This window comes from Oryzias melastigma, linkage group LG12 (assembly GCF_002922805.2).
Source record: "Oryzias melastigma strain HK-1 linkage group LG12, ASM292280v2, whole genome shotgun sequence".
NCBI lineage: Eukaryota > Metazoa > Chordata > Actinopteri > Beloniformes > Adrianichthyidae > Oryzias > Oryzias melastigma.
In genome coordinates, this window is record NC_050523.1 from 2,310,581 (window position 1) to 2,330,666 (window position 20,086).

Consider the following 20,086-nt stretch of genomic DNA (forward strand, 5'->3'; position numbering starts at 1 on the left):
AATAAAATATAAGACCAGAAAAGAAAAGCAATTTCTTACATTGTTAATGTATTTCTTTATATTTGTTGTGTATATTAGTTTTGTTCTATTTTGATCAAATACTTTTTAATTGTTGAAACTATAAATTTGTTGAATAATTCTTTTCTGCCTAAATATTTTTTCAGGACAGAAGAATCATTAATACAGTGGCTGTTGACATTTCTGAGGTGGTCTGAAAAGTACAAGCAGCATTTTTGATTAATTCATTTAATTGTAAGGAATTTTTTAATGTAAAACACAAATAAAAAAGTAAGAATGCTCTCAAAATAAATATTTAAAATTGAATTGGAAGCATAGAACTTAGAATTAATTGTAAACGTATTTAATAAGTTTAAGTAAATGTGATATTTGTACATACAATTAGATATTATATTATAAAAATGGAAGTTTTAGGTCAAATTCCACTGTGGTCATTTTTGGTCTGCAATTTTAAGCTTAATTTTCTTCATATATGTCCTCCATTATTCGTAAAATGCTACAAGAACACATTAAAATTGATGTTTTTTTATTCCTCTGATGTTTCCACGTTTTAAACTATCTTATGTCACTTTCTTAAATTAACTTTTAAGTATTGTTACATTTTATTATTTTGTCCTGTGTAAAAAGCCAATCTACAGACAAGTTCTGCAAATTAGCTTCTGCTGTAAGCATTAATGTTTGAGCATGGGACGAATGCTTTGCTGTACGTCTATGTTTTTATATCTGTCCCAATTTAAATGAAATGAATTCATTCATCTTTTTTTCCTTTTTTATCGTAATAATACTTTAAAATGTTGAATTATATTAATTAAAACTCAATATTTTTTTTCCTGAGCGGCTTTTATTGTGAAAGGTCCGTCGCCGGAAGTCTCCAGCATGGTGACCGCCGCTCGGAGAGACTGCGGTGGGACAGCGATGGGTCACCGCCGATTTTTATCCGGAATAAATCAACATGAAGCCCGCCCCGCGGCGCCAACGACGCGCACGCGCTCAGTGTAGTGTTTTCCGCCGCGTGCCGGGTCGTCCGGGTCCAGTTCGCGGGTCCTAGGCTGCAGAGGGAAACTTGTCGGCTTGTTGGGGTCGGACGGAAGTTTGTTGCGGCGAAGGGAAGGCTGTCGGAAACCGGGGAGGGCCACCACAGCCCGACATGGAGGACGCCGGCTCGGCCCTGGAGAAGAACGTGGCGGACCTGACGGTGATGGACGTGTACGACATCGCCGCCGTGGTGGGCCAGGAGTTCGAGCGGATCATAGACCAGTACGGCTGCGAGGCGCTGTCCCGCCTGATGCCCAAAGTGGTTCGAGTGCTGGAGATCCTGGAGGTGATGGTGAGCCGCAGCAGCATGAGTCCGGAGACCGAGGAGCTGCGGCTGGAGCTGGACCGGCTGCGGCTGGAGCGGATGGAGCGTCTGGAGAAGGAGAAGCGGCACCGGCAGGTCCGATGACACCTGAACGCAACAGCGCGCGCGAGTCCAACCACAACATCAAAGAAACCACACTAAAGAGTTATTATTATTATACACTATATTTAGTTATTATACATTTCTTCAATGTCACCATTTAAATTAATGTAAACAAGTCTCTGATTTACAGGTTATTTTGACGTCACAAAACCCCGCCTCCTGATATTTAACTCCGCCCACATTCACAACTTGGTTCTTTTCCATTTAAAAATTCTTCTTAGATTTTACTAGAATTCACATTTATTGTCATAATTTAGGGCGTGTTTAAACTTTAAACTTTTTCTTATTGTTGCTGTTACCTTTAAAAAAATAAAATAATTGGCTAAATTGATAATTTGAAACATTTTTTCTGATTTTATTGAGATATTTAGAACATTTTGAAAATTCAATGTAACAATTTAAAGCAGGGGTGTCAAACTCCATCGCACAGGGGCTCAAAATCCAAAACACACTTTAGGTCGCAGCCGAACAGAATAAACATTATTGAAAACTCAAAAAATACATTTTTAAACCTTCAAAACTAACATATTTATGACTAGATAATATATAGCAGTACATGCAGTAATGCTAGTGTGAATGCTGTAAGCTGAATTTGGCAGCTGAAGATGCTGAAATTTATAGCTAAAAATGCTAAATGTGATAGCCAGCTAAAATATTAGCAGAATGACAAATTAGCCTAAATCAAACCAAAACTTAGGTTAGCCAAAACAACTAGTATGTAGCTAAAAAAAAAAAAAAGCTAAACTTCAAAATACCCTAAAAAACAAAACAAAAAAAAGCCCAAATTAGCCAAAACAGCTAGCATGTAACTGAAATATTAGCTAAACTCCAAAATAGCCTAAAAAATGTTAGTAAATACCAAAATAGACCAAAAAGCTGCAGAATTACTATTTTTAAAACTTTAAAACTGTAACTTTTTAACATAATTTTTATAAAAAGCAGGAATATTATTCCAGAATAAATCAACTTAAACCTTAACAAACTTGTAATATTTTACTCTCCATAAAAACATATTTTTTAAAAATTCTACAAGTTAGAAATGAGCACAAGATAACATCGGGTCATTGATAACAATAAAATAAAATGATCTGGAGGGCCGGATAGAATTCCCCGGAGGGTAAAGATTTGAACGTTTTGAAACTGACATTTTGAGTTTTGAAGCCTAAAAAACTTGAACATTTAAAGCTGAAAATAATTAAGTTTATTTTAGAATACAAAAAAAAGTTTCTGACATTTTAAACTTTACACCAATATTTTTTTCAGTGAGTCTTATTTGGGTTTGAAATAATTTCGGCGCCAATTTAGCTCCATATACCCGGAGGTTTGCGTAGAAACGTGATCACAAAGGTGAGCAGTTTGGTGTGAGATCATTTTTTCAGGACTTCACCTGTTCTGGTTCTTGATTTAAGAAGCGCCAAACATTAAAAAAGTTTTATAAAATGTCATAATTTTACAAACATAAATCAACATTCATGATGTCTGGAGGCAAAAGTCTAAACATTTGTTTTTTTAAGAGTTTTATTTTGAAGGAATTGTTATTTTTCCTGCTAAAATGTCTCTAATAAGCATGAATGAAAACTTTACAACTTTTCATTTAATTAAATTCCATCAGGTGCAGATTCCAGCAGATCCAGTCAGATAAAGATTCTCTCAGCTCCAAATCACCTCTCAGTTGTTTGTGAATGTGGCGTGCGGGGCGGCGCCGCCCACGGCTATAAACAGTTCAGAAGTCAGCTTCTCGTGACGGTGACCGGGTCACTCGCAGACGGGTCTCATGACCGCCGTGAGAGGAAACTGTGAGCCGGTGGGAATTTCTCACCAACGATGTCATAAAGGCTCAACAGGAAGAGAAGAGTCTGAGGGGGCGGAGCTTAAGTTGCTATAATGTCTGAGTCATGAAGATGTGTGGAAAAGCTGACAGCAGCTTCTGCAGCATGAAGCTGCATTCAGGATCTAGGTTTAAAAACTGATCATGGCATTTAAAAAAATATTTCTTAAAAAAATGAGAACTCTTCTAAACTTCCTGTTTTAAATTTAAGTATTTATTTATTTATTTATTTTAATCTTCTTGATAATCATTTTTTTTTATTATTTCTGTAGTTTAACTTATAAACGGACCAATCAGATCCCTCAATAAAAGTGGGCGGAGCCTGCTTGCCCCCACATCCAACGTTCAAAATGTTTGACAGATTTCGTAAGGGTGTGGCCTTCCAACAAGCTCGCTCCTGATTGGTGAGAGTGGTTGCCATGGAAACGATGACCGAGACGTCTTGGACCAATCACTAAGATGGTGTCAGAAATCCAGTGGAAATTTCCCAGAAACCTTTGCAAAAACACAATGTGGAGCGATTTTCACTAGTTTAGCATACATAGACCACAATGCATTGCATAGGTGTATATATATTTTATAAACCATTATTTGGGATAATCGGTGACATTATCGATTTAAAAAGAAAAAAACTTTCTAGACAATATGTTCAAACACAATGCATTGTGGTCTATGTTCTCTAATTTAGTGAGCATCGACACACTTTTCTTTTCTCTTTTTTTTGCAGAGACTTCTGGGAAATTTCCACATGACTTTGGAATAGTAGATTCGGAGAGTTGGGAAAAAATGCGAAAGATGTGAGGAAATCTGGACCAATCACAGCTCACGATGTTGTCTGGTTCCAACATGGCGGCATTTGTATTATGAAAAAATGGCGACTGAATTGACTTTGGAGCCAAAAATGAACCATTTTCTAGGGATGACATCACACTGACTCTGTCCAGTTCTCATGTACAGTCAATGATCTGTACTGAGTGTTGATGATTCTGATTTCTGTTTTTGTTAAATATATTTATTTGGCATTTAGTTGTAAAGTTGAATTTGAATTTCTTTTGGAGGAAGCTCAGACATTTTTACCCGTTTCCTCTAAACTCCCCGATCATCTCTGATCACCTCTGATTCCTCTGTCGACTAAAGGACCAACCAAATCTGAAGGACCGTCCGGCTGCTTGGAGACGTTCTCGCAGCCTTTTCTGATGTTTGGTGGAGCTGATGGAGGCTTTGTGCCTGCAGGAGCTGGAGCGGGTGGAGGACGTGTGGAGAGGAGAAGCTCAGGATCTGCTCTCCCAGATCGCTCAGCTGCAGGAGGAGAACAAGGCCCTCCTGTCCAACATGTCCATCAAGGACGCCATGAACGAGGAGGACCTGCAGAGGCACGAGGGTGAGAAGAACGCTCATGCGCCAATGTAGACAAAAACTGGAAGTCCGAAACATCCTAGATAAAAAAAAGAAAAGAAAAACGTTGCTGAGCACAAACTGAAAATGAGATAAAAATATTAGAATTTAAACAAGATTGTGGAATGAATCAGGTCTGTAACTTTTGAATAGCTTCCGATGCCTATCAAAGTATAATTTGTAGGTAAAAATGTAGAAAAAAGAGTTTCTCATATGTAACAATATATTCTGATTCTTTCACAGCACTGAGAACGCCTTGATCAGAGTGATATACGACATATGTCTAAATATGTTTCACTCTTAATTCTGTTAGATTTAGATGCTGTAGATCATGTGATCCTACTAAAGAGATTTGAAACCTGGATTGGAATCTCCAACACTGATATAAACTGGATTAAGTCTCATCTCGAGGCTAGAACGTATGTTGGTAATATCGTAAACTGTTTCTGACAAAATGGTCGTAACTTATGGGGTTCCTCTGGGCTCAATTATTGGACCTTTATTATTACTGTAGTGTTTACTATTTACTATTGATTCTACATTTTTATATTGCACTCAAACTATTGTGTGAATTTGTATATTTTCTTCTGCGAGGCGACCTTGAATCCCTTGAAAGACGCACAACAAATAAATTAATTATTATTATAATTCAATCAAAAGCTTAAAAAACGAAAAAAAAGGACTAAATAGCCGAAACAGCTAGCATGTAGCTGAAAAAATAGCTAAACTCCGAAATAGCCTAAAAAATAAAAAAAAAAGCCTAAACTATCAAAAGCAGCTAACATGTAAATATTAGCCTAACTCCAAAACAGCCTAATAATCTTAATAAGAAAAGCATAAATTAACAAAAAAAGGTAGCATGTAGCTGAAATAGTAGCTAAAAACTAAAATAGCCCAATTTTTTTTTTTTTAATTCTAAAAAAGCCAAAACAGTTAGCATTTAGCTAAAATTTTAGCTAAACTCCAAAATAGACTAAAAAATCTTAATAAATGCCAAAATAGTCCAAAAAGCTGCAGAATTCCAATTTTTAAAACTTTAAAACTGTAACTTTTTAACATAATTATGAATAATAAAAAGACAGGAATATTATTCCAGAATAAATCAACTTAAACCTTAAATAACTTTCAATATTTTACTCTCCATAAAAATATATTTTGTCAAAATTCTACAAGTTAGAAATGAGCCCAAGATAACATCGGGTCATTAATAACAATAAAATAAAATGATCTGGAGGGCCGGATAGAATTACCTGGAGGGCCGGATCCGGCCCCCGGGCCTTGACTTTGACACACGTTTCATTTGATTCTTAAATGTTTCTCTTTTAGTCTTAATGGTTTTTTTCTTAATGAATTGGTTTCTATTTATTTCATTAATGTTGTAATTTTGGGCATGAATTGGGATTTATAAACAAACTTGCTCACTGTTTTCGGAGAATCTCCTGGACGTCTGCTCGCGTTCGTTTGGTTTCTGCAGATTGTGTTCAGAAATTCCCTCCATGTGAGCAGAATGTTGTTGAGATCCGACAAAGAAGAGCTTCTCTGTGCCGGACAGAGGAAGCTCAGATCCGCCGCAGACAGAGCAGCCTCAGTCCTCAGGCCACCTGCAGAGCGCAGACGGGCCGGGCCGCGTCTGCGCTGCTCCTCCGGCTCACCCCTCCCTCCTGTGCTCCCAGGTATGACGGAGAGGGAGAAGCAGGTGATGGTGAAGCTGAAGGAGGTGGTGGACAAGCAGAGGGACGAGATCCGAGCCAAAGACCGGGAGCTGACGCTGAAGAACGAGGACGTGGAGGCTGTAAGGAGCAGGACCGCCGCGCCGCTTACAAAATAAAAGCTTCTTTCATTTCTGAGCTGAAACCTTTTTAACATAATTCTGAATAATAAAAGACAGGAATATTATTCCAGAATAAATCAACTTAAACCTTAAATAACTTTCAATATTTTACTCTCTATAAAAATATATTTGATCAAAATTATACAAGTTAGAAATGAGCTCAAGATAACAATAAAATAAAATGATCTGGAGGGCCGGATCCGGCCCCCGGGCCTTGACTTTGGCACATGATATAGAACAATAGAGCAACAATTTTTATTACTAATAACCTTTAGTTGATTCGAAACATTAATTCTGTTTATATTTATTAGGATAATCATGAATAGTTTTGATTTAATCCTGTTAAAATAAATAAATCTGTGTTTCTTTTTCATTGACGGACTGTTTGTCTTCGTCTCTGCAGCTGCAGCAGCAGCAGTCGCGCCTCATGAAAATCAACCACGACCTGCGGCACAAAACCTCGGTGGTGGAAGCTCAAGGCAAGGCGCTCATCGGCCAGAAGGTGGAGCTGGAGGCCGCCGCTCAGGCCCAGGCGCAGGAAGTGTGCGCTCTGCGGCAGGAAGTGGCACGACTTCGGGAGCGACTCCAGGGAGAGCCGGCGGCGGGTAACCCTGGGAACGCTCCACCGCAGCTGCCGTCCCCCGCAGAGGTAAAACGGCTGTTAGAGAGAAAGTAATAAAGCTCGCCGGCGGGTTTTAAACATTCATGGTGTAGAAAACGGAACAGAAGTGAAAAAAAAAAATCAATCATATTTTATTTTGAAGAAAACTTTAATTTTACAATTAAATTAAACTTTTATTGGATATATATATTATTTATTACATGAACATTATTTAAATGACATCATGTGCTAAAAATAGTTTCAAAAAGGTGATGCTTTATGTCTAAAACCTCAGACGTTTGTCTAAAAGATGTTTTATATTAAGCCAAATTGTGTTTCTTTGGTGCCCTCTAGTGGTGATGGTAGGCATTTGTCACATTTTAAATTTGCTGTTTTTAGGCTCTAAACATTTTTTTAATGGATTTCTATACATTTTCTTAAACTGATTTAGTTTTTGAGTATTTTGCTTAAAAAAAACAACTTTTTCTATGTTAAAAATAGGATTAATTTGCTTTAAAGTGTTTAAATAAGATGATTTTCATTATATGGAGCAGAAACAGTTGAAATTAAGTTCAGATTCAGTCATTTCTCGTTTCTTGTTGTCAGAACTCAGTTTGACACAAAACGTTCAAGCTAAAAGCTTCTGTGTGGAGTGACGGCGTGAGTGAAGATGTAACGAAGTGTTCTGACTTCACCAGTGTGGTGAAGCTGCTCAGGGCGGGTCGCACAGACCTGACCCGTCTGAGTGGACGGACCCGACCCCGCTGGTCCTGTCGGGCTCCCTCAGTTCTGAGGGTCCTGAGGATGAGGAGGACGAAGCCGTGTTGCTCTGGGTAATGCCCAAGTGCCAGCCTGAGTTTGTGTGATGCTGTGACACGCCGGCAGGTTTGGCATGAAGTTTGCAGGACTAACAGAATCTGCAGACGTCGCTCTGCGTCTAACAGCTCTGGAGTTTCAGCTTAATAATTAAACACAACTCAGAGAGAAACTGAAAATGAAAAATGTGAACCTGGTTTGTTAAGTGTGAAAGGCAGAACCAGAACTTATCAGTTCCTTATTTAACCCACATTTCAAATCCAGCATTGAGGTGTGGAGCCAACAGTGATTCTGGACGTTTTACTACCAAAAACAAAACACAACTTTGATTTTTTTTTTCTGAAATCTGCACATTTTACTGATTTTTCACTCCCTTTCAGTCCAGTCATTTTACCCGGCCGTCTCACAATTTTTTCATGACATTTTGTGACTTTCAAACATCATTCTATGAAAATATTGAAAATAAATTAAATAAAAGATCTTAATCAAAGATTGTGACTGAGCTCAAATTCTACAAACTGAAATGCAAAATGTTCTACAGACCAAAGCTAAAAAAGTTCAACAAACTACAGATGAAAAAGTTTTACGGACCTAAACTGAAAGTACTTTATGGACTAATTCAGAAATTTTTACAGACTAAAGCAGATTTTATGGAATAAAGCTGAAAAAATATTATGAACTAAAGGAAAAAACATTTTATACACAAAAGGAGAAAAAGTTCTACAGACTAAAGTAGTTTGACATTCCTAAGCTGAAAAATTTTACAGACTAAAGCTGAAAAATTGTATGGAGTAAAGCTGAAAATTTTGTGAATTAAGGCTGAAAAATATATGCACTAAACCTGTAAAAATGTATGGACTACAGCTGAAAAAACTCTACAGACTAAAGAAGTTTTACAGACTAAAGCTGAAAATTTTACGAGCTGAAGCTGATAATTTTAAGAACTAACTAAAGCTTAAAAGAATTTATGAACTAAAGCTAAAAATTTTATGAGTTAAAGCTGAAAAAAGGTATGGACTAAAGAGGAAAGATTTTATGGACTAAAGCTGAGAAATTTTATGAACGAAAGCTGAAAATTTTGTGAATTAAGGCTGAAAAATATATGCACTAAACCTGCAAAAATGTATGGACTACAGCTGAAAAAACTCTACAGTCTAAAGAAGTTTTACAGACTAAAGCTGAAAATTTTACGAGCTGAAGCTCACAATTTGAAGAACTAACTAAAGCTGAAAAGAATTTATTGACTAAAGCTGAAAATTTTATGAAGTTAAACTGAAAAAAGGTATGGACTAAAGATGAAAAATTTTATGGACTACAGCTGAAAAAATATGAACTGCAGCTGAAAACTAGGAATTAAAGCTGAAAATGTTATGAACTAAAGCAGAGCATTGTATTTACTAAAGCACAAAAGAGAATGACTAAAGCTGGAAATGTTATGAACTAAAGCTGAAAATTTTATTTACTAAAGCAAAAATAACTGGAGTAAATGTCCATTTTTTTACAGACTTAAAATAAAAATAGTTCTACAGACTAAGGCTGAAAGAAGTCCTGAAAAGCATAAACTAACTCTTAACAATGAAGTTGAAGGTCAGTTCTGCAGCCGGCCACCAGGGGGCGCTTATACTGTCAATTATTTCTGGATTTTTAGTTGTTTTATTTTTAGTTTTCAACAAATCTTCTGCTTCATTGGATTTCTAAAAATGTATTTGAGCATTTTTGAGTTATAAGTAATAATTAAACAAATAAAACTTCTTGTTATACAGACACATGTAGAGATAAGGATAAATATATACTGTAAACATACAGTATAGATTATTATAAATGTAATTATTTCTACATATTCAGATACCGATGAACTTAACTTTAAATTTTTTTTGTTTTACATTAACATTTTGAGTGGAAGGAAACACAAAACTTGTTTATTCGCGGCTCTTACACATTTATTAACTTTCATTTTTTTAGATTTATTGTAGCTGGTGGATTGTTTATGTATAAAAAGTATCATGTTTTTGATGAAAATCGGATCATTTCTCAGAGTTTTCGTCTCTCTTCCTCTGCTGGCTGCTGCTTTGTTTCCCAGAAATGAATGATTTTTGTTGGATGGAACATTTTTCCTCCATTTATGAATCCGATCAGAGAACTGTGTGTTTTCTTTAACCAGCATTCTTTGTGCTCTGAGTTAAAACGGTCAAATGAAGGGAAGCTTCATTTAGTCTATTGGAACAGAACAGCCATGCCTGACCTGTAGTTTGGACATGTGCCACCAGGAGGCGATGTGCGGTGAAGACATGCCTGCTGTGTTCCAATATTTCACCCAGGTATCCTCCACCTTCTCCCCTCCATCCTCCCTTCTGCCTCCTCCTGGTCGTCTGTGACTGGTGGGTTCTCCCTGCAGGAGGCGCTGTGTGAGGAGGAGTCTGGAGGCCTGGACCTGAAGGACCCCAACAGACCCCGCTTCACCCTGCAGGAGCTGAGGGACGTCCTCCACGAGAGGAACGAGCTCAAGGCCAAAGTCTTCCTGCTGCAGGAGGAGCTGACCTACTACAGGAGGTGAAGAACCTGGTTTCTTCTTCTCTGATAGATTTAACGGCGGCTGAATGAGAGAGATCAGACTCAATAAAAAGCAAAAACTTTAAAATTATTCAGAAACACTTTTAAATGTTTTAGATTTTCTTAAATGTCATTTTAGATTTGTCTTCCATTTTTAATGTTGCCAACTTCCGGATTGAAGCTCATTTGAAAACCAAATTCATTGGAGTCGGGTCAGTTTACAGACTTTTACACATTTTTAAGTCTCTTTTTACTCAAAGTAAATCAATCCAACATTTAAGCATTGTGTAGCTCTCAAGGTCCGCCTCTTCCCGCCCTCACCACCTGCTTTTGACCTGACTGGCTAATAGAGCTGCCACAAAAGATTATTCGACTAATCGACTAATCAGCGATTATTTTCTCAGATTAGTCGACTAATCGGGTCATTTGCAAACTGGATGTAAAACACACAACTTGACCATCATTAACTTTAAACTAACTGAAAACTAGATATATAACATTACCTGGGATAATGCTAGTAACTGAATTTGGTCACTGAAGATGCTGAAATTGATAGCTAAAAACGCTGAAACTAGTCGCCTGATAAAATATTAGTTAAATGCCAAATTAGCCAAAAAAAAAAAAAAAATTTTGGAAAATTAAAAAAAGAAAAATTGCAGAACTGAAAGCAGTTTTAAACTCAAAAATACATATTGTAAATTTGAAGAAATTATGGAAAATAAAAAAAATTAAAAAAGTAAATTAGAAATGTGAAAAATAAAAAACAAAACAAAAAAATAAAACTGTTACCAATTTAAAAAAATAATGTTGATTTGTACTTTCAACTTTCGTTTTTCTTTTGTTTTTCATTATTTTGTTTCAATTCAGAGTTTTTTGTTTTTGCTGCTTAGTTGATCCTAATTTTACATGGGGGCGGGGCTTTGAGTTCATATCGGGACATGAGAAATGAAAAAAGGAAAGTTAAAAGTACAAATACACTTTTTTTAATTGGTAACAGTTATAGTTTTTTTTTTAATTTCTAAAACTTTTTTTTAAGTTTTCAATTTTATTTTTTCTGATTTTCAATCGTTCCTTCAAGTTTTCAATATGTATTTTTGAGTTTAAACTGCTTTCGAACTTACAATCTGTTTTTTTATTCACCTTAAGTAGATCCTAATTTGACCCCATACAAAAGTTTCCTTTTCCCATATTGTGTGAAAACGTAAATAGACAAATCTCTGTTACGCCATAAAAAACAAACAAAAAGAAAACATGAGCACCTGACCATAGACAACAACACGACCCCAAGATGGCGCCAGAGCATCATTACCCAGAAGTAATTGAGCAAAGTTCAAGCTCCTCCCCCAGAAAAACAAGCCAAAAAGAACCGTTTTGCTTATTTTAGAAAAGAGTTTGGTGATGTCATTTCCTGTCAAGATGGTGGATATCATAAATCTGAGGGACCAGCTTTAACCAGACGTTTCCAGGTCGTAGTCTGAGCCCAGACGCGTTTCTCACGTTGCCTTTCTGTCTTTCCAGTGATGAAGCAGAGGAGGAGATCGTGACTCCCTCCCCATCTCCCTCCCCTGAGCTGAGGACTCGCTCGCGCTCCTCTCCACAGCAGGAGTCGGGGATCAAACGCCTGTAAGTCCCGGCTGCACGCCTGCGCACGCACCAGCTGGCTTTGCACACGCTCGGACGCGTCTCCGTGAGGCAGATCGGCTTTAACGTTGAGTCTGACGGTGGTTTGCTTTCATTAAGCGCTCGCTTTTATCAAGCTAACTCTTAGCACACATTAGCTTTGAAGAAAAAAAACTTGCTGGAGAGCTAAAGGCGCTAATGCTAACCCCACAGAAACATCCAGACCGTCCTCTCCAGTGTGAAGGTCAAAGGTTGATGCCCCTCCCCCTCTCTGTGTGACAGGATCTTCACAGCCATAATGCCGATGGTGGCGGCTGGTTTGATCCCAGATGACCCCACTTTACAGCCAATCAGACGCCTCATGTCGCTTGTATGACTTTCCATTCGTTCAGCTTCAGTCCGCCTCAACCGTTGACTGTATGTGAGCACTGGACAGAGTCAAGGTGACGTCACGTCCGGCTCCAACCAAATAAAGTCGATTCACTCAGTCAGTGGAGCCAGGAGCTACTTCTTGTTTGAAACGCCAGGGGGGAGGAGTCACTCAGTCCAGGTTTCATATACTGTCAATGGTTTCAGCTGACACCCCATTCCCACTCCCGCATGGCTTTCTTTTTTTCAACATCTGTGGAACTTTCTGATTGGCTAATTTTGCCCCTCCCCAACTTCACTTATTGTGCCCCTCCCCCACTTCATTTATTGTGCCCCTCCCCCACTTCACTTATTGTGCCCCTCCCCCACTTCACTTATTGTGCCCCTCCCCCACTTCACTTACTGTGCCCCTCCCCCACTTCATTTATTGTGCCCCTCCCCCATTTCCCTTCAGCGTTAACATTGTGGTAAAAATCTCAAACTAAATGCAACCGAACAGAAATTCCTAAAAGAACAAACGGATTCTGGAAAATAAAAAGTGGGTTTCAATCTTTTATGGAGGAAAAAAAATCCTTCTTAAAACAAAATCTAGAAAATAAGAAGTTTTTTCTTGTTAAAAGTGACTAAATCTGCCAACAGAAAAAGTAGAATTTATCTACGTTAAACTTTTTAAAATAAGTTGTGTCCTTTTAAGACTAACTTAAATATTTTATTATATTTAGATGATTTACTTTAATATTTAGAATGACACATTTTAAGATCAATTAGTTTTAAAAACTATAAATAAATTATAAGTCAAATGAAGCTTTCTTGAATCAATTGTTAAAAAATATAATTTAAAGAGAATACGTGTGTTTTATTAGAGATTTAACTAAAATGTAACATTTCAAAGATCAAATGACTTTTGAAATGAATAAAATAAGTCACTATATCTATCTAGAAAGTTACTAGTTAGTTTTGGTTAATATCAAATGTAAATAGAAAAGTTGCATTACCTGCGATGATGTTAGCGTAAATTATTTTTGCTGAAAGTAGTCGCTGAAGATGCTGAAGCTTTTTGCTGAAAATGGTGAAGCTGTTTACTTAATTTTTTTAGGGTTTGTTGAAAATACAAAATCTATTTGCACAATGTTACATTTGCTAAAACACTGAAAATGTCAATAAAGTACTATGAAAGAGTGCTGAAGATGACCTAAATTTCTGACAAATTTGTATTAAAATTGCTTAAAAATCCTTAATACATTCCAAATTTCCAAATATGAGCTAAACTCCAAAATAGAATAAAAATTCCTTTGTTAACTAAATGAGCAAAAATGTTAGCCTGATGCTAAAATATCAGCTAAACTCTAAATTAGCATATAAATCCCCAGTAGATAACAACTTAGCCAAAAATGTTAGCATGTTGCTAAAATATTAGCTAAACTAAATTGTTTTTAATTACTCTAAAAGATGAAAACAGCCCATGAATATATTTAAAGGCTTGTTGATAATCTACTTAAAATTGTTAAATTTAAAGACTTTCTCATTCATTTGCTATGGGGCATATTTTACTCAATATTTCAGAAACTATCAAGTTTATAAATACCAAAAATACAAGCAGTAAAGTTCTAAACCTTTTGAACGTTTTGATATAAAAATTTTATTGTTTTTTAGTTCAGTTCATATTTTTGGGGTCAAATAAAAAAAAAACAGATTGTTCATTTAAAAAATATGTTTTAAACTTAAAAGTAATATTTAAAGAAATATTTAAAATAAAAAAAAATGATACTTGAATTAAAATAAAGTATAAACCTAAATCTTTCATTAATTCATTAAATTAAAAATGTTTTTTATTATTTGCTACAATCATTAATTTACAGTTTCAGTTCGTTTTTTATGTCGAGCCTAATTTAAGGTGGGGGCGGAGCTTTGTGCCCATTGGCTGCTGGGAGATGATTGAGATGATCATGTGACAGAAATTATGATGACATCACTGTCCTTCCTCCTCTGATGAACTAAATCATCGTCACTATTATACCACGACCTCCGCCGCTGATGTCACTCATGTCCCAGTAGCCAATGAGATCAAAGCCCCGCCCCCACATTAAATTAAAGGAAAAGTCTGAATTTAAACTGTAAATTGGGACTCAAAGTAAAAGATTTTCATTAAATTCCACTTTCCTGTTTCCTTGTTGTTCATTTAAAATATTTTTTTCATTAATTTAATCAAACCTTTTGTTACTAAACTGTGACTAAAGTCGTCATGGTTTCTGTGTTCCTGACGTGTCCTTCAGTAAATACTCACGTTTGTTCCCTTCCTGAGATCCACCTCACTGATCCCAACTGATCCTGACTGATCAAACCCCCAGCTGGGCGCCCTGCAGAGGGGGGGTCGGCTGACATGTCATTTTTAAAGTTGTCCTGCTTCCTCTGCGGCCGCTCTCTGCAGGTTTAGCTTCTTCTCGCGCGATAAGCGGCGCTCCTCGCAGCAGAGCGCTCCGCTTCACTCCAGCTTCAGCCTGTGGAAGGACGACGTTTACACGGAGCAGGCGCAGGAGGCTCTGCAGCACCTGTGAGGGCGGCGCCGGCCCAAGCCCCGCCCACCGCCGTCTGGAGGAGGTGAAGCACTGAAGGATCTGACGTGGACTCGAACGGTTTAAAGGGTCTTTAAAAAAAACAACTTTGTGGAATTTTGAGGAATCTAAACTTTGTGGTTAAATTCTGTGAAAGTGGATCAGACGACTCGCTCCATCGTCGATCAGAATGTGCAGCTTCAGGGGAAGAAACATTTATTTATGAAATGTAAAAGACCATTTCTGCTAACTGTTGGTAAAAACATAAAGGTTTTTACTTCTTTATCATTTAGTTTCAATTCGGGGAGAAAAAAAATCATGATTTTTTTCTAATTACATTTTTACCCTTATTAGGGTCGACGTGAAAGAAGAAAAATCAATAAAAGTATAACTACAAATTATTAGGAAAAAAAGTTTTAAAATTTGGTCAAGTTATGAGAAAAGTTAAAATAATTTGGTAAAATAATCAAAAAAAATTTTTTACAAGATATAGTTGTAAATTATTTTTAAAATGTCAACATTTTATGAGAGTAAAGTTATAAATTAGGAAAAAAGTTGTAAAATTTTGTGAAAAGTCAAAGTTTTTACAGAATAGTCAGAATTATAATAAAAATGTTATGATTATGAGAAAAATATTAACATTTTAAAAGAGTAGTTGTAAAATTATGATGAAAAACAGTCACAATTCTTCAAGAATAAAGTTGTAAAATTATGATAATTTTTTTTAAATAAGAGATAAATTTAAATAAATAAAGAGATGGAACTATGAGAAAAGTTATAAAATTATAAGAAACATGTTAAAATTTCTTGAGAATAAATTTGTAAATTATGATAGAAGTTGCAAACATTTTTTAAAAAGTTAAAATTCTTCAGGAATAAAAGTCATAAAATAAAAAATAAAAAAATGTAAATTAAGACAATATAGCAATTTAAAAAAATAAAGAAGCAAAATTATAAAAAAAAATTTACAAATATTTTTAAAGTCATAAATAATAAGAAAATTGTCAACATTTTACTAAAAAATATTATTTAAAAAAGATTCATCATTTGGTAAAAAACAAATTTGGTAAAATTATGAAAAAAGTTTTAGGAGGATCAAACTATAAATTATTTCCAAGGTGTCAACATGTTATGAGAATAAAATTACAAATTATGAGAAAAGTTGTGAATTTTCGTGAAAGGCAAGATGATTCCAGACATAAAATGAAAATAAAAATGTTAAAATTATTAGAAAAGTATATATATTTTACAAGAATAGTCATAAAATTATAATGAAAGATAGTCACAATTCTTCAAGAATATAGTTGTAAAATTATAGGAAGAAAGTCAAATATTATGAGAAAAAATTTAAAATTTTATTTTAAAAAAGGGGTAAAATTATGATTAAAAAAAGTCGAAATTCCGTAAAAGAGAGTTAAGAGAGAAGAACTAGAAATTATGAGGAAAAAATTATTGGTATTTTTTTTTGCAAAATTTGGTCAAATAATTAAAAAAAACAAGTTTTATGAGAATCAAGTAAAAAATTACTTTATAAGTGTCAACATTTCATGAGAATAAAGTTATAAATTATAATAAAAGAAAAGCCTAAATTATTCCAGAATAAAAGTCATAAAATAATTTTTCAAATATATTGTTAATTATTAAAAAATGCCAAAGTTTTTCAAAAATAAAGACGTACAATTATGAGAAAAAACATAAAATTATAAGACAAAAGTCAAAACTCTTTGAGAATAAAGTTATACTTTTGTTTTGACAAAAGTTGTATGATATCAAGAAAAAAGTTAAACTTTTACAAGAGTAAAGTTGTGTATTGTATAAAAAGTTGTCATTTTTGAATAAAAGTCATCCTTTTTCTTAAATAAAGTTGTCATTTAACAAAAATAAATTGTAAATCTAAAAGAAAATTCATATTTTTAGAGCATCTTGAACAGGATAAAGTCCATCCAGTTTCTCTGAATAGTTTGTGACATAAACTAAACTTGTGATTGTTTTTGTTGAAACATTTGAAAATGCAACAAACAAAAACAATAATTAAAAGCTAAATTTAGCATTTCATTTCAGAAAAATAAGACCTAATTTGTTAAATTTAAAAGTTTTTCAGTTAAAATGTTATTCTGATAAAATGTTGACATTTTTCTCATAATTTTACAACTTTATTCTCACAGATTTGTTTATTTTTCTTCTTTTACGGAGGCCCTAAAACGTCGTAGTAAATTTGACCTTTTTCACTCCATCTACTTCACCTCACTTGTGTTTGGTGGAATTTTGTTTTTTTTTTTAAACTTTTTATTTTTTATCCATAAGTTGCTGTTTGTCAAGGTCAGATTTTATTGCTAAATGTCGACATTTTGATGATTTTAAAACAGTTTTGCTGGTTTGAGCTGAAAATGCTGCTTTTGAGTGTTGTTGAAAGTTGTTCATCCGAAGGAGATTTTCAAACTTTTTAAAGTTTTTTCTTGTTTTGGATTTTGAATGAAGATAAAAAAATATCTGCAGAGGTGTTTTAGAAATGTTGGAGTGGAGGATCTGGATCTGGAGATTTAATGTTTAGACGTCAAAGTTTACCACAAAAATCATCCTCAGAATTTGGGTGAATTTGCTTCGTTGAGCTGGAGGAAAGTTTCAAAGTAAAAGCACAAAACTTTGATTTCATTTCTGCAACTTTTTTTAAGCACAAATCCTTTAAAAATTGAAGTAATGTGTTTTTTAATAGCAGATTTTCTGTTTTATTCTTCAGAAGTTTGTGTGTTGAGTTTAAATTTCCTGTAAGATTTAGACGAACATCTTTGTGCCCCAAAAAGAAAACCGGATTAGTCAAAAATGTTTCATTTTCATGAAGGTTTCCTCACAAGTCGCGTTTCTTTCTTAGCGAAAGAACCCGACGAGAGAGGGAGGAGCCTAAAAGAACCGCTAACACTGAAGGAAAATGTCTGGAGTCTAAATTCCAACTAAAACAAACGAGAACTTGGACTCCAGAGGAATCCAGAACCAAATCCACACAGACCCGTTTTTCCAGACTGTTTCCAAACTCTGAGTTTAAGAAGGTAATAAGAAGGTGAAACATGTGCTATAAGTCAACAGTGTTGATTATCTCAATTCTTTTTCATATTTTTGTATCTTATGACTAATTTATTCATCCAACTTTAATGCAGACTCATTTTATCTTTTTAAACCACATTCTGAGCAGCTTATGTTTGTGTTCTGCAGAAATATTAAAACTGTGTGTTCATCCAAAACCAGTTTGATCATGAAAAGATTCGTTGTTATTTTCATCCTGATGTTTTATACCAAATATCTGTTTCCTTTTTGCTTTTCCTGCAGAAATCCAAACCTTTGGACTCTCTTTGTTTCAGACTTCGAGTGTAACTTGGTTTTATGCCGCAATAAAAGATTTCTGTGGTGATCAGAATGATGGCGTTTTTAAAGATGCTGCTGTAACCCGACACCATGATGATGATGATGATGAAGAAGGGAATCAGAGCTTTCTGCAGCTCTCTCTCTCTCTCTCTCTCTCTCTCTCTCTCTCTCTCTCTCTCTCTCTCTCTCTCTCTCTCTCTCGCTCGCCTCTTTTTCCTCTTTTTCCTCCAGTTGTTTTAAAATTCATTTTTCTGTGATATGAAATATTTACATATGTAATAAAGTCAAAAACTGTAGTTTTTGTTATTTCTGAAAATGTTACAATTCCTTATGCGTATTTTAAAGATGATTTAAGACATTAAAAAATTGTCTACAAGTACACTGCTGATAGTATTCTGCCTTTAGTATTCTTCTGAAAGTACCCAGCTGCTAGTTTTCTTCTGAAATTATTTTGCTGCTAGTATTCTTCTGATATTATTCTTATGAAAGTATTTTTTGTACTAGTATTCTTCTGAAAGTACTTGCCTTTAGTATTCCTTTTGAAAGTATTTTGTTGATAGTATTCTTCTGAAAGTACCCAGCTGCTAGTTTTCTTCTGAAATTATTTTGCTGCTAGTATTCTTCTGATATTATTCTTCTGAAAGTATTCTGACTTTAGTATTCTTCTAAAAGTATTTTGCTGATAGTATTCCTCTGAAAGTATTCTGTTGCTAGTAGTTTTGCTGCCAGTATTCTTCAAGTATTTTGCTGCTAGTGTTCTTCTGATATTATTCTTATGAAAGTATTTTTTGTACTAGTATTCTTCTGAAAGTACTTGCCTTTAGTATTCCTTTTGAAAGTATTTTGTTGATAGTATTCTTCTGAAAGTACCCAGCTGTTAGTATTCTTTTCGAAGTATTTTGCTGATAATATTCCTCTGAAAGTATTTTGCTGATAGTTTTCTACTGCTAGTATTAATTTGAAAATATTTTCCTGCTAGTATTCTTCTGAAAGTATCTTTCTTAAAGTATTCTGCTGGTACTATCCTGCTGGAAGTATTTTGCTACAAGTATTCTACTTGAGGTATCTTGCTGGAAGTCTTCTTCTGAATACTCGCATTCATACTGAGAAATCTTCTGATTCTTTTTTTTTTATGAACTTTTCATTTTAGTGGTTTCAGCTCCTCTGGTATCAAAACTTTGACTTCCTTTAGTGGATTCACCATGTTTGTTTCAAAATACTACAGTTTTATACTCGTATAAACCTTCAAATCACTCATTAACTCTACTATAACCTGTAGATAAAACATTCAAACTTTCAATACATTTAATCACATTTCTTAACTGATTTAAAAGTCAACATCAACATTTCACTTTATACTCATGTTTGTGCACAATCAACAGGATAACTTTTTACCGTCTTTCTTTAAGAAACTTTAATCCTTATTTCGTATGATCTTTAATTTAACCGTCCAGTTTTTTTTTTTGTTTGTTTTCTTCCTCCCAAAAACCATCAAACCAATGAGACATTTGAACCCAGTTAAAGCTCAAGTCTGCACTTCACTTTTCTTTTTAGTAGTAATTAGATTAATGACAATAAAGAAAATACCAAAAGGTTTGATTGGAGACAGGAAACACAAAGGAGTCACAGTGTAATCCTTTAATGCAAACTGTACAGTTACTGAAAAACGACTTAATGCCTGCAGACG

The 20,086-nt window shown here is 34.9% G+C and overlaps 1 protein-coding gene across 4 annotated transcripts; it reads left to right on the top strand.

The window, feature by feature from the left end:
* The first annotated feature begins 846 nt into the window (after positions 1-846).
* rilpl1 (Rab interacting lysosomal protein-like 1) lies at positions 847-18,454 on the top strand. 4 transcript variants are annotated; one of them, XM_024298615.2, is made up of 9 exons: positions 847-1,453; positions 4,542-4,689; positions 6,377-6,495; positions 6,938-7,183; positions 10,219-10,269; positions 10,347-10,501; positions 12,020-12,124; positions 12,404-12,491; positions 14,919-15,056. In XM_024298615.2, the coding sequence occupies exons 1-9, from the start codon at positions 1,166-1,168 to the stop codon at positions 14,922-14,924; spliced, it is 1,206 nt and encodes a 401-aa protein (XP_024154383.1). In that variant the 5' UTR covers positions 847-1,165; the 3' UTR covers positions 14,925-15,056. The 4 variants fall into 4 exon arrangements, with proteins under 4 accessions (XP_024154383.1, XP_024154382.1, XP_024154385.1 ...); XM_024298614.2 differs by lacking the exon at positions 12,404-12,491 and adding an exon at positions 18,364-18,454 and having other exon boundaries at positions 850-1,453; positions 14,919-15,088; XM_024298617.2 differs by lacking the exons at positions 10,219-10,269; positions 14,919-15,056 and having other exon boundaries at positions 851-1,453; positions 12,404-12,497.
* The last annotated feature ends 1,632 nt before the right edge of the window (positions 18,455-20,086 follow it).